At 48.3% G+C, this 13,491-nt stretch overlaps 2 protein-coding genes and 1 long non-coding RNA gene across 9 annotated transcripts in view; 1 reads left to right on the top strand and 2 right to left on the bottom strand.

Moving 5' to 3' along the window:
• The window catches only part of LOC127003551 (uncharacterized), a 68,727-nt gene extending 64,137 nt beyond the window's left edge, over positions 1-4,590 (bottom strand). The window contains exon 1 of the long non-coding RNA XR_007757144.1: positions 4,460-4,590. This is a non-coding gene — a long non-coding RNA (uncharacterized LOC127003551). The remainder of the gene's footprint in view (positions 1-4,459) is intronic.
• The window catches only part of LOC127003550 (uncharacterized), a 48,368-nt gene extending 43,151 nt beyond the window's left edge, over positions 1-5,217 (top strand). For both annotated transcript variants that reach the window (XM_050870416.1, XM_050870417.1), the window contains 2 exons: positions 949-1,206; positions 1,370-5,217. In XM_050870416.1, the coding sequence (XP_050726373.1) occupies positions 949-1,206; positions 1,370-4,101 (2,990 nt within the window). In that variant the 3' untranslated portion in view covers positions 4,102-5,217. The remainder of the gene's footprint in view (positions 1-948; positions 1,207-1,369) is intronic.
• A 720-nt stretch (positions 5,218-5,937) lies between these two features.
• On the bottom strand, positions 5,938-11,916 carry LOC127003549 (techylectin-5A-like). Of its 6 annotated transcripts, none has more exons than XR_007757140.1 (6): positions 10,570-11,916; positions 9,902-10,066; positions 9,060-9,226; positions 8,407-8,589; positions 6,585-8,218; positions 5,938-6,440 (listed from the first exon to the last, which is right to left on the bottom strand). XR_007757140.1 is itself a non-coding variant. In XM_050870415.1 (6 exons), exons 2-6 carry the CDS (start codon positions 10,966-10,968, stop codon positions 8,068-8,070), a joined length of 1,065 nt encoding a protein of 354 aa, XP_050726372.1. In that variant the 5' UTR covers positions 10,969-11,102; positions 11,182-11,916; the 3' UTR covers positions 5,938-8,067. The 6 variants fall into 6 exon arrangements, 2 of the variants coding, with proteins under 2 accessions (XP_050726372.1, XP_050726371.1); XR_007757143.1 differs by having other exon boundaries at positions 5,938-6,296; XR_007757141.1 differs by having other exon boundaries at positions 5,938-6,584; positions 6,728-8,218.
• Positions 11,917-13,491: the final 1,575 nt, after the last annotated feature.

The raw sequence follows: 13,491 nt of genomic DNA, 5'->3' as shown, positions 1-13,491 counted from the left end.
GACAGCATCTCCCTTCCAGGTCGTGTTCAGTATGATTAACACAGCATGACATGATTTGCTTGAAGCGTAGTGCCATTAGTGTCATTAGTGAGTGCCTGCTAGTAGTGATATGCCATACCTTGCCCTTATTGTTGTTATTGTTATTGTTATCGTAGGGTGAAGTGGTCGTGCGTAGCAGTAGTGTGGAAGAATGAAGGTTTAGCTTGCCGATTGTTGTAGCGATTAGTGAACAGTGAATTAGCATGAACAAAATAGACTCGGCGGTATTTACCCCGTTGATGCTCGCTAAATTATTCATATTGCACAAAGACTTCTTTAGATTTTAGTATGAATCACATAATTCCCACAAATAAACACTACAGACTTCCTTCATTCCCCGGCAACGGTCCCCACTAACTGTTCAGAGCTGCACGGCCCCCACACCGGTGCCCGGCAGGGGCCCGCAGGTGGTGGTGGCGGCGGCAGTGTCGGGGCGACACTGCCGCCACCACCACCAGATAGCGATGCCTGGCCGACCTAGACGATAGTGGCTTTACTAGATATTATTAAAGCTTCTAGAGGCGACCCTTAAACTACTAATGATTGCTTTTCAGGTTTACTCTCATTGCCTCGGTGGTGCGAGATCAATATAAATATATTAATGTTACTGAAGACAAAAATGTTTGCCGTAATCCAGTTTGAGATTTGATTTATACTTGTTGCTTTGTTAATGTTTACAATATTGAAACATACATGACCTACGGTGGTTATTTCTGTCAAGCCTTTATAAAAAAACATAACCACCTCTTCATCTATATTCTCCCCATTTTCCCAATACGAGGGGTCGTCTGTATGCATCACAACATCCTCTCCCAATAGCAGTCAGCCTCACACTCCTCAGCCTCGGCCCCACACACTCCCTACACCCGCCCCTTCTCCCTCGGCTCATCCAGACCCCTCATTTTGCAGCGATCGCCGCAAGCAAGGCTCAGCTGTCTCCTGTGTACACCCCTGGGGGTGATGACGATAACCCCGTAGCTCCCATGGTGGTGGAGGCCACCCCGGTGGTCATGGCCCGAGCCGTGGGCAGCTCCAGCCCCGACTCGGCCGCCCTTCGCCCCGCCCCGCGAGACGACCACTACACAAAGACGGTGTACGGCTTCCTGGACTTCACCACCACCGTGGGCGACACCGTGATGGTGTTCACGCCGCAGAGCAAGGCTGACGGTGGGTGCTCCAGCCTCCCCCGGGGGAAATCTCTCATGGGGGAACTTGGCATGAGAGAGAGAGAGAGAGAGAGAGAGAGAGAGAGAGTGTGTGTGTGTGTGTGTGTGTGTGTGTGTGTGTGTGTGTGGTGTACGCACATTCTAAACGATGCCATTCCTTCCAGAGTCCGCCGCCACCACCGCCGCCACGAAAACTCCCTCCTCGCTGTCGGGCCGGAAAGCCCCCGACGCGCCCAACGTCACGCCCAAGCCCACGCGGACCGTGACGCGCGTGACTGCCACGGCCGTGCCCTACGTCGCCCCGAAGGTGAACACCAAGGGACCCTCAGAGCTGGAGTCTTCCTTCTTCGAGCCCGCCACCACCCTGGCCCTCGAGGAGCTGTTCTCCTCCACGCCCACCGTCCCCGAGCCCCCGCCGCAGTCCAAGGCCCCGCCCACCACGCCCAAGGCCAAGACGCCGCCCAACCGCCCCTTCGCCTTCCGCCACCGTAGCAAGGACAGGGACGAGTCCACCGGGTCGCGGCGCCGCCTGGACCTGAATTACTTCCTGGCGCGTAAGAAGGGCGACGCAGACCGGCGGACCGGCGGCTCCACGCTTGTGCCCATCACCGTGGAGGGCACCGGCACCCTGACGGAGCGGGCCACGCGCGTCACGCCGGTGTCCCAGCCCTCCCAGGTGCCGCTGGTCACGCCCTCAGAGGTGGTGGTCAGCGCCACGCAAGGCTTCGCCTCCCTCAGCGTGATCGGGCCCTTCAGCACGGCCATCAACAACGAGCTGGGCCAGGTGAGCCAGCACTACGACTTCCTGTCCTCCCAGCCGCTGCTGGAGGCACGTCGCTCCTACGACGTGGTGAACGTGGACGCCGTCGACACGGCCAGCAGCTTCCCGACGGGGCTGGTGACCAAGATGGGGGGCACCATCGTGGCCGAAGGGCACACCACCGTGCACGAGACCAGCGTCATCGGCACCTACATCGACGGCCAGTACGCGCAGGTGCTGAGGAGCACCTCGCGCATCTTCCAGACTCCGCCACTGTCGCCCGTGTACGCACCGCGCAGCAAGACGCCGTCACCCGTGTACGAGACCGTGCAGGCTGTCATTGAGGGTTCGGCGACACAGTTCATCACGCCGGAGGCCACCGCATCCCTGCCCCTCGAGTCGCTCTTCACCGAACAGCCCGGCGGGACGCGCGGCAGCCGCAAAGCTCAGGGCGAGCAGTCCTTCATCCAGGCCAGGCTGAGGTCAGCACTCTCCAAGAGGAGAGGCTCACAAGAGTTGTCATTCCAGGGTCGCTCTCACTCTCATGACCCGTTCGTTGACGAGGAAGAGGAACACGACCTGCAGAGATCAGGCACTAACCTGCGTCCTTCCTTCAAGCAATACGCACCGACTGCCACGAGGAAGACGCCGGACGTGAGGACGTCGGTGAGACGCACGCAGGAGGTGAACAGCGACCCTCTGCCCCGCACCTTCCGCCCGCGCTACAAACCTACGGCCACGCGCCGCGTCGCCGGCGGCAGACCCACAAGGCAACGAGCCTCTCCCGCTGGCCCCAAACGTGCCGGCCGTCCTGGCACCCGCCCGCGGCCAGGTGCTGCACAGCGCCCCAAGCCCACCGGTAACCGACGCCCCGCGTTCCCCCAGGACGAGTACGAGCAGCAGCAGGCGCCCCAGGAGAGCCTGGGCGAGGTAGTGTACCAACCGTCGCCCGAGGAGGCGCTCTCTCCGTCGGAAGCCGGCGAGGAGACGCTGCGCGTGGTAACCAGCACCGTGGCCAACGAGGACTCCGAGGTACTGGTGGAGGTGGCCACCGTGCGCTCCCTGCACACCTTCCGCGTCGGCATCACGAGGAACACCCGCTACGTCACCTTCACCAAGACCTTCACGCTGGACATCGAGCCCACGCCCGCCCCGGACCTGGACGCCCCGGACCTGGACGCCCCCGACGCGGCCGTCGACGACCACCTCTACCAGACGGAGATGCCGCTCTTCGAAAACATCCTCGACAACGGGGTGCGGGACGTGTCCACGCTGCCGCCCGTGGAGATTGGAGTCAGCGACCTCGCGGCGCTGCTGGAGACGGTGACCGAGACCTACAGCACGACGGAAGTGATGGAGAAGACGTCGGTGCTGCCGGTGCTGCAATCCGGCAGCACCTCCTTCCACACCCTCACCCAGACCTACCACATCGCGCGCGTGGTCACGGCTCTCAAGACCATGCCGCCCTACGAGGCCTTCTCCTTCATCCCCGAGAACTCCCTCAACGAGTTCAACGGACAGCTGCTGGCCGAGGGCAGCGAGAACGACGAGGCGCTGCTGCCCGGCGAGGTGGAACTTGACCCCAACGGTGAGGTGGTGGTGCGGGACCCCAGCCTGGCCCAGCTGGCCGGCGGGGAGTTCAACCCTGATGCGCTGGAGCAGCAGCTGCACCCCGAGCTGGCGGCGGCCCTGCAACAGCGCCAGCAGCAGCAGCAGCAACAGCAGGCGCAGCCAGCCCAGCAGGCCAATCCGCTGGGCGGCGTGCCCCAGCTGCTGCCCGGCCAGCTGGGGGCGCCATCGGACCCCTCGGGGGCCACGCCGGGCCTCACGCCGGAGCAGATGCAGCAGCTGGCCTACCTGCGCCTCCTCAGCCCGTACAGCTTCGGCGGATTCCCGCCCGTGCAGGCCGCCGGCACCACCGTCACCTCTTCGCCCGTCACCATCACCACCGACATCACCACCACCTCGACGCGCGTCTTCCGCGTCATCTTCAACGCGCGGCCCATCATGACCACCATCAGCAGCGTGGAGGTGGTGCACACCACCCTCACCACCTACGCCACCTCCACCGTCACCGTCGCGCCCTCCCTCCCGGCCTTCCCCTTCCCCTTCCCCTCGCCTTTCCAGGTGGGCTGAGGCCCTCCCCCTTCCTCCCCCCCTCCCGAGTGCTGGTCACTCAGCTGCTCACTACAGACACTAACCCTAAACTCTCCTTGCGCCTAACAAGCAGTTCCCTCGTTATCACACACACACACACACACACACACACACACACACACAGCTTTCATTCATCACCTCCAATCCTACTGACCGTTTTGACAAAGCATGTTACAAAGCTTCTTCCCAGATGTAACGAACACATTACTCAGCAATGCAGGACGGAGGCTGATAACACCTGTCGCGGCCTGTGCCCGCCACCACCACCCAGCTGACAGGTGAACACAACAACAGACCGCCATTACCCTACGTCTGGCTACTGAACCTTTCCACTCACCTCCTGGTTCTTGGTCCTCCCTCGCGTCTGTCGCCTGTCCTCCAGCACGCCCCTGGGACACGCACACGCCAGCGGGAACGTCTGTGCACACGAATATGCAAGCTGGTACAGCCACGGCCATGTTGATGTTGACGTTCGGCGCCTCAACCCAGTTACGGCTCATGTTATCGAGAAGAATATCCTTTTATATCTATTCATTGTTGACATTCCGCTTCAATGATGGAATAGCTTTCGTTGTTTTATTTATTATTATGAGAACTCGTACTGAATAATGTTTTCTGGGCGTGAGTAAGTAAATATTGAGCATGTTGATCTAGTAGGACTCAACTTCATAACCTCCCGGCTCGGTCTGACAGAACTTAATGCCAGACACCCCCATCCAGAATTCCCAAAGTGTATATATTATTAAAGAAAACCAATGCCTGTAAATACCTGTACATATAATAATAGATAGGTCACCTTCCTCACTACCTTTTGCACCTGCTAGACTAGACTCATTACCTACCTGTGTTGAGTTATTTAGAGACACTTTCGTACTTTTATGTCATCGGCTTCGTCCTCTCACCTGCGATCTTCAACTGTTTTTGTTTCCTCCTGATAAAGCATAGTTATAATATATATTTTATACGACGAATACTTGAGTTATGCGTGGATGTGTCTTTTTATCTTCTTTTCTTTTCTCCAGAGTGAATGTACCCCATGTAGCTTGGTAATCTTAAGGAAGTATCGTATGTATGAATAAATTTGAATACAGTTACCATTGCTATCTCTTATTTTTATCCTGACTTACTGACTGACTGAATAATCGACTGACTGACTGACTGGTTGACTGACTAAATGACTGACCAGCTTACCGACTAACTGCCCAACTATTTGACTGAATGATTGACTAATTGACTGATTACTGACCGAATAATAGACTGGCTGGTATACCGACTGACTAACTGACCGACTGACTGACTAACTGACCGACTAACTGACTGGTATACTGACTGACTAACTGACCGACCGGCTGAATGTAAATGTCACCAATTTGAAGATGAAAAGAAAGAACGAAAGAAAGAAAGAGGGAAAGATAGAAAGAAAGGAAGAAAAAAAGAAAAGAAACAAAATAAATAAATAAAAAGTAGAAAAAAACAAAACAAAAATTCTACTACTACTACTACTTCTATCACATCTACTATCCCCCAAATAAATACCTTAATGAAAAAATAAAAAAAATACCTTACCTGTCTCTCTCCATGTAAAGCATTGCATCACCACGAGAAAACATTCCTGGTGGTGGTGTTAACGCTCGTGGTGATGACAGTGGTGGTGATGGTGGTGGTGGTTCCCTAGTCTTGCATCACCGACTTTAGGACAATATTTACCTGTTTCCCGCACCGCCAGCACAGGTGACTAATCTCTTCTGCGTTGATTACATGCAGTCACAGGTAAGGCTAGAGGTGAAGGTTAAGGGAATGCATAAAAAAAATCTATTAAAGGAAAAAAACTCTTATATTTAAACAAGAGACTTTCTATATAGTATTGGTTAGGAATGCTTATGACATTTGGCGTTAAACTAATACATATACAATTGATTTATATGATATTTAAAAGGCATAGAGAAAAGAAGGGAGAATCTGGAGTCGTTTTGTGACAGGAAGAAAGTAATGGCATTTTTTAACAGTATAGGAAGCAGCTCAACGATTAAAAAAGTATATATAAAAAAGAGAAAAAAGCCCGCTAATCACTGCCCCTGTAAAAAAGAGTGTAAAAGAGTAGCTTAGAATAGTGTTTAAGTTAATGTAAGTTCTGGAAAGGTACTTGTGTGTGATTCTACCTCATAAATGTCCACCTTGAAACAGAGAAAGGTGCATAGACGTTAGTAATAGTTTTTCTGAGAGGAAGAAGATAATGACAATAGTAGCTTAGAATAGTGTTAAGTTAATGTAAGTTCTGGAAAGGTACTTGTGTGTGATTCGACCTTATAAATGTTCACCTTGAAAGAGAGAAAGGTACATAGACGTTAGTAATAGTTTTTCTGAGAGGATGAAGATCATGACAATAGTAGCTTAGAATAGTGTTAAGTTAATGTAAGTTCTGGAAAGGTACTTGTGTGTGATTCGACCTTATAAATGTTCACCTTGAAACAGAGAAAAGTGCATAGACGTTAGTAATAGTTTTCTGAGAGGAAGAAAATAATGAAAATAGTAGTTTATAATAATGTTAAGATAATGTAAGTTCTGGAAAGGTACTTGTGTGTGATTCTACCTTATAAATGTTCACCTTGAAACAGAGAAAGGTACATAGACGTTAGTAATAGATTTTTGAGAGGAAGAAGATAATGACAATAGTAGTTTAGAATAGTGTTGAGTTAATGTACGTTCTAGAAAGGTGTGTGTGTGTGTGTGTGTGTGCGCGCGATTGTGTGTGTGATTCAAGCCTTATACGCGTCCACCTTGAAACAGAGAAAGGTACATACGCGTTAAGAGAATTTTTTAGAGAAAGAAAATAATGACGATACGAGTTCAGAAAATGTTGATTAATACAAATTTTAACAAGGAGTATGTGTGTGATTCTTGTCTTATACGCGTCCACCTAGAAACAGAGAAAGGTACATACGCGTTAAGAGAAGTTTTTAGAGGAAGAAAATAATGACGATACGAGTTCAGAAAGTGTTGATTAATACAAGTTCTGGCAAGGAGTATGTGTGTGCGTCTTGCCTTATACGCGTCCACCTGTAAACAAACAAACTTACGTACATATCAGGGCATAACACTGAAAGTATTAAAGGCAAACCATATACAGAGACCATTAAATATCGTTCGTAAAAGCAGTGTAGATATATTTAAAAGAAAACTTATTCCGCTTCAACAAAAGGTCATGGTGAATCTTCAAACTTAAGCAACACTCCCTCATTTCCATCAACCAAATACGGACGAAGAAAAAAAAAAAAAGCTAAAGTCCACATCAGTTTATAATGCAATGCAGAGAGTAAAAAAAAAAAATCCTCCGAAATGTTTTAAGCCGAACCAAAACCGCTGAACCTTCTTGGCAAACACCACGAGTCAAGACGAAAGAATGAAAGGGAAAACAAAAGAAGAGGAAAAAGGAAAGGAAAATTAGACCTTAGAAGGGAAGAGTCAACATTTTAAGAGGAGGGGAGAGAAAAAGAGAGAGAGGGAAAACAAATCTACTCAGCGGTGATCAAACAGGAGGAAGGAGTGGCGTAAGGGAGAGAGGGAATGCCCGAGTGCCTGGAGCTGCTTGATAAGGCCATTAGCCGAAGAGAAGGACAGGACACTAGATAGATAGAGAGTGACATAATGACGGCTTGGGAAATAGGAAGATGGTGATGACAGTAGTAATAGTAGTAGTAGTAGTAGTAGTAGTAGTAGTAGTAGTAGTAGTAGTAATTGCAGGTAAATCGCGTTAGCTTTGTATATTAATTAGTTAGCTTGTACCTTTGTCAATAATGATCATATATACCTAAATTATAATGTACTCTCTCTCTCTCTCTCTCTCTCTCTCTCTCTCTCACACATACCGAGCACCCTCAATTACCACCTCTATAAGGCCCCAGAAAGGACATGTGATGGCGTTCCTTAGTTCCGTTCTCTCTCTCCTTATACTTTCGTCGGCTTTATCCTCATGGTGACTTTGTCCAGAACCAGCGGCACCCTCTTCTGGCCCTCGTGCGTCCACCAGGTGAGGAAGGTGGCGTTCTGGCGGTCAGGAACGACGGGGAAGAAGCCGTTCAGGTGAGCGTCGTAGCACCTGGGGAGAACGTAAGGTGAGAGGGGGTGGACGTTCTTTTGTAGGCTACGTTCATTTTTTGTTACGTTCATTCTTTTTCTGATGTTGAGGATGTAGAAAATGGGAATTGTTGGTTATACTGTTTTATCCTACTACTACTACTACTACCACTACTACTACCACCACTACAACAACCACCTGCCACCCACCTGTCGTACCACCAACCACCTGTGAATTGGCTGGCGCAGTTCCCGGAGGAGAAGAGGTCGTTGTCACGGTCCTTAGTGGAGAAGGAGCGGCCGTGGTGGTAGGAGAAGGCGTCCGTTGTGTTGCCCGTGAAGTCCCCGAGGTAGAGGGCGTAGTCTGAGGCCTCGTTCCCTACCCTGAAGGTGCTGGAGGTGAGGAAGCTAAGGGTAAGGCGGGGAATGTGATAAAGGGGGTATAGTGTGAATAGGAGGGACTGAAAACGAGAAGGAGGACATAGGGGAGATAAAGGAAAAATTTTAGGTTCATGTTCACGCAATACTAAGTAAACATTAATGAACCCTATATATTCTTTAGTTATCCCCTAAAATCTTGACTTTAGTCCATTGTAGAAAATGAATATGAAACGTATACTCTACCAAAACGGTAAAGACACTAAAACAATACTACACAGCGAAAGAAAACGTTATGTAAGCCTCGGAAACCACATAAACTTACGATAATATGGGTAACTAATCATTTTTCACACCTATATTCTTTATATCCACCTATATGCATCAAGAAACACATTAACTTTACACACACAAGCTTGGACTATCAACAAGGCCTTGGTACGACTATTCCTCTCCTATCTTTCCCCTAGTCACGCCTCACCCACCTGTAGGCAGCCCAGTACGGTCCCTTCTCGTAGTCTCGGAAGTCGATGCGCAGCTGGTAAGTCTTCTGGTTGGTGAGGACGTGCAGGAAGTCATTGCCGATCCAGAACTCCGTCTCCACGTCCCCGAAACCCTTCTTGTACTCATCCCAGCCGACGTCGAAGTCAACCTGAGGAAAGACAAATGAGAATGGACGTCTGAAAGCAGCATGGATGGTTAAAGAGAAGGTAGAGAGTGAAGGGAACACGAGAAGAGCAGGGAGAGTAGTAGAAACGTATAGTCTGAAGATATATCACCAGACAAGAAAATGATAACTGGAAATAGACATAAACACGAGTGGAAATAGATGTTTGAGAGGCGTAGGAATGGCTAGATAAGAGAAACAGTGTGAAGGGAAGTCGAGGAAAGCAAGGAGGTAAAAACGCGTAGTAGGAATGCGTATTAAGAGAAAACAAAATGAAATAAGTGGAAATAGACATGAGTGGAAATAAATACAAGTGGAAATAAAGGTTTGAGAGGCTCGTTGACGGTTAAAAGAAGGACGAGTGAGAAGGGAGGACGTGACCGGAATGGGGAATAGTAAAAAGATGAATTAAGAATGCGTATTAAAAACAAACAAAAATTGGGAGAAGAGGAATGAAGGGAACGAAGAGGAGAACACAGCCAAGGAAAGACATTGAAAAGTAAGATTATAAGAACAAAGGAGAGAATACTGCAAGGAAAGACGCTCAAGAGTAATATTAATAAAAGCAGAAGAAAATACTATCAGAAAAAATGCCCAAGAGTAAGACCACAATAGCACCCAATCCCCCTTTCCTTCACTGTTTCCTCGGGCGTCCCTCACCTGGCTCTCCACCTTCGCCCGCCTCTGCACCACCATCCACCCGCCGTCGCCTCCCTCCATCTCACACAGCACGTCGCGCCCATGCCTCGGCAGGTAGTACACCCCCGTAGCGTTGAGGCCCAGCTCGTACAGGTCCTCACAGTCGGTTGCCAGCAGCTCCGCCATCTGGGTTTTGGGTATTAGGGGAGTTTAGGGTTTTTCAGGGTACAGGTTGTGTTCTAACGGGTCGCAAAACGTTATAGACAGCTAAATATAAGACGGTGACAGACGAACACACAACTCCCAGTACTATCAACGGGCCTTATGATGAGTCGTAAGAGGAAGGTACAGAATAAAACCGGGTCGCAGAAAGAGTATTTTGAAGCATACATTTTTAGTTCAGTGTGGTTTGCATGCATTTCCCGATCGTAGCGTTGATCAAAGAAAAGACATTGTATACTTATCAAAGATGTCTACACCTGATATGTTACCCTTAATCAACTATACAAGGACAGCGCTAATAGACTGATATAAAGAGAATGTTCGCGTGTTGAAAATCTGATGCATAATGCCACGCGAAAGGAAGAAGTATGTTATGAGTAGATGCAGTGGATTAAACTGATGGATTAGAGAGAAAACAGATACTGGTGGGCATAAACAGGTGCCATCAGGTGTGCCCATCGCAATACCTGTCTGCTCGCCTCCTTGCTCTTGTCCTCCACCAGTCGCTTCAGGTCCGCCAGCTCCTTCGACACGCGGTCACTTAACATTCTCATCTCCACGCGCGTCCTGTCCACACCATTGTCCACGCTGTTCCGGATCTTCTTAAAACTACTCTCCAGGCTGCTAACGGAGTCCTTCACGTCCCTGATCGAGTCCTGCAGCTCCGTCATGGTCTCCTCCTTCGCAGACTTATCCTCCAGGCGAGTGAGGGCGCCCTGGAGGCTCTGTGTCGAGTTGGCTATGAGGGTCTTCAGGAGCCGGACGTAGAATTCTGTGGTTGGGTCTTCGAAGCGAGTCTCCTGCTGGCTGTGGACGGCTGCCAGCAAACCCAGAACAGCCAAGACCACAGCAGCTACGCCCGCCATGCCTCAGCTATAGCCAGATACTCCTATCACTCACACACGCAACTTAAAACCGTCCCTTAGATAATTAAAGCCCCAGAATAACGGTGCTTGCAAATGAAGACTCCTGGGGCTAGTTCATAAGCATCCCACTGTACCTTAGATATTTAAATGCCCAGAGTGACGGTGCTTGTAAATGAAGATTCCTGGGGCCAGTTCATAAGCATCCCACTGTACCTTAGAGATTTTAAAGGCCCAGAGTAACGGTGCTTGCAAATGAGGATTCCTGGGGCTAGTTTACAAGCATCCCACTGTACCTTATAGTCTTAAAGGCTAATAAAGATTCCTGAGGTCAGTTTAGAAGCATCCTCAGTTGTCTTGTTTCCTGCTTTTTGTATGCCCTTGAGCTGTATCCTTTCTATAAGAGGAAATTCCGGTTGGGGTCCGGTTTAGGTCCGGTTGGGGTTCCTTTCCTAGGCAAGCCTCAACCTTTACACAACTGCATTTTCAGAGGAAGTTTCCTTCACTATGACGTAATTCTTGTTCCATCACTTCTCACGTATACCTTAGCCTTCTTTTCTTATACTAATCCTCACATAGTAATGGTCTAGGGTAACTTTCCTTCCTTAAACAAGCCTCAGTCTTCACACAGCTATATTTTCAGGGTAAGTTTCCTTCACTGTGACGTACTTCTTGTTATATCAGTTGTCACGCATCTTTACCTTCGTTTTCTAATACGGAATCTAACACAACATCCGTCGGAGGGAAGTTTCCTTCACTATAGACAAGCATAACATCTATAACAACAAAAGGAGTCTGCAATGTTCGTAACTCTCGCTATATCACTACACACGTATGCATCAACCTCCTTTCTTTCTATCCATCCACACAGACTAATGGTTTCTGGGTACGTTTCCTTCACTGTACAAGCTTCCAACCCACCCCGAGCCTCTCCTCCTCGTCCTTCACTTCCCTCCACTACAACAGAAAGCTCTAGAGGGCGAGAGGATGCGGCAACGAAGCTCTTATGACGTCAGTTGTTTGTTTACAAGGATCAGCTGAAATGCGAGAGGCCCTTGTGTCCGCCCCTCACGCCGCGGAGAATAAAGGAGAGCTATAGGACTTGGCGTTTCCCCGAGTAGAGGTAGGAAGGTGGTGGTGGTGGTGGTGGTGTTTTGTGTAGAAGGTATTGGGTATCTAGACTAGTGAACCTTGTATCTCTCTATCTCTCTTTGATATGTTTCCTTTCTCCTTCCCTCTCCGTCTCTACCTATCTCTTTGTTATATGGTTTTCTCTCTCTTTCCCTCTCTGTGTCTTGTTCGTTGTTTTGTTTAGAAATAATTGATTAGCTAGTCTAGTAAACCTTATCTCTTTCTATCTCTCTTTGATATGTTTTTCTTTCTCCTTCCCTCTCCGTCTCTGTATATCTCTTCGTTATATGGTTCTCTCTCTTCCCCTCTGTCTTGTTCGCTGTTTTGTTGAGAAGTAATTGGTTAGCTAGTCTAGTAAACCTTATCTCTTTCTATCTCTCTTTGATATGTTTTTCTTTCTCCTTCCCTCTCCGTCTCTGTATATGTATATCTCTTTGTTATATGGTTCTCTCTCTTTCCCTCTGTCTTGTTCGCTGTTTTGTTGAGAAGTAATTGGTTAGCTAGTCTAGTAAACCTTGTATCTCTTTCTATCTCTTTTCCATATGTTTTTCTTTCTATTTTCCTCTCTTTGTCTGTCTATCTCTTTGTTATGATGTTCTCTCTCCCTCTGTCAATCTCTTTCTATTCAATTTTCTCTTTATTTCTCTCTCTGTCTATCTCTTCGCTTCTATGTTCCTCTCTCTTTCCCTCTCTGTTTTTGATCGTCTTTCTTTTCTTCTCTTCCCGGTCTGACGTTTCTTAACCAAATGCCTCAAGGAAAATAATGGGAGTAATCTCATTGTAAGGATTTCCGTAAAAAGTTAATGAGATCCTATTCTTTGTTCTTGTTTTCTTATGCTTGAACTTCACGCATGCATACCCACACACTCATACACAGAGACATACACATGGCTACACGCGTTAATATACGTACGCGCACACACACACACACACATCCTTGGCAGTGGACAGGTAAGGGAGCCGGTTTCCAGCTCTCCAGGTGTGAAACTTTCTTTTTACACCTGGCCAGATAATGAGATTACACACACACATACACACAAAAAAAATAATAATAATGATAAAAATAAATAAATAAATAAATAAATAAAATAAAGCAAGGCAACTCAAACGCCACACGCCTCTTAGTCACACTAATATACTTACTTGAAACCGTTTTGTTAGATTTATTTATTTTTCTGATAGGTGACAAAAAAACAGACGCTTCAAAATCTCAGCCTCTATAACAAGCACAGCAAAAAACAAAAGACGAACGCAGCAACAACAAAAAACAAAAGACGAACGCAGCAACAACAAAAACAAACAAAAGACGAACGCAGCAACAACAAAAAAACAAACAAAAGACGAACGCAGCAACAACAAAAAACAAAAGACGAACGCAGCAACAACAAAAAACAA

Source organism: Eriocheir sinensis, chromosome 25 (genome assembly GCF_024679095.1).
Source record: "Eriocheir sinensis breed Jianghai 21 chromosome 25, ASM2467909v1, whole genome shotgun sequence".
Lineage (NCBI taxonomy): Eukaryota > Metazoa > Arthropoda > Malacostraca > Decapoda > Varunidae > Eriocheir > Eriocheir sinensis.
Note: the sequence above shows the minus strand (reverse complement) of the source record. Positions and strands in the feature narration are given on the sequence as shown.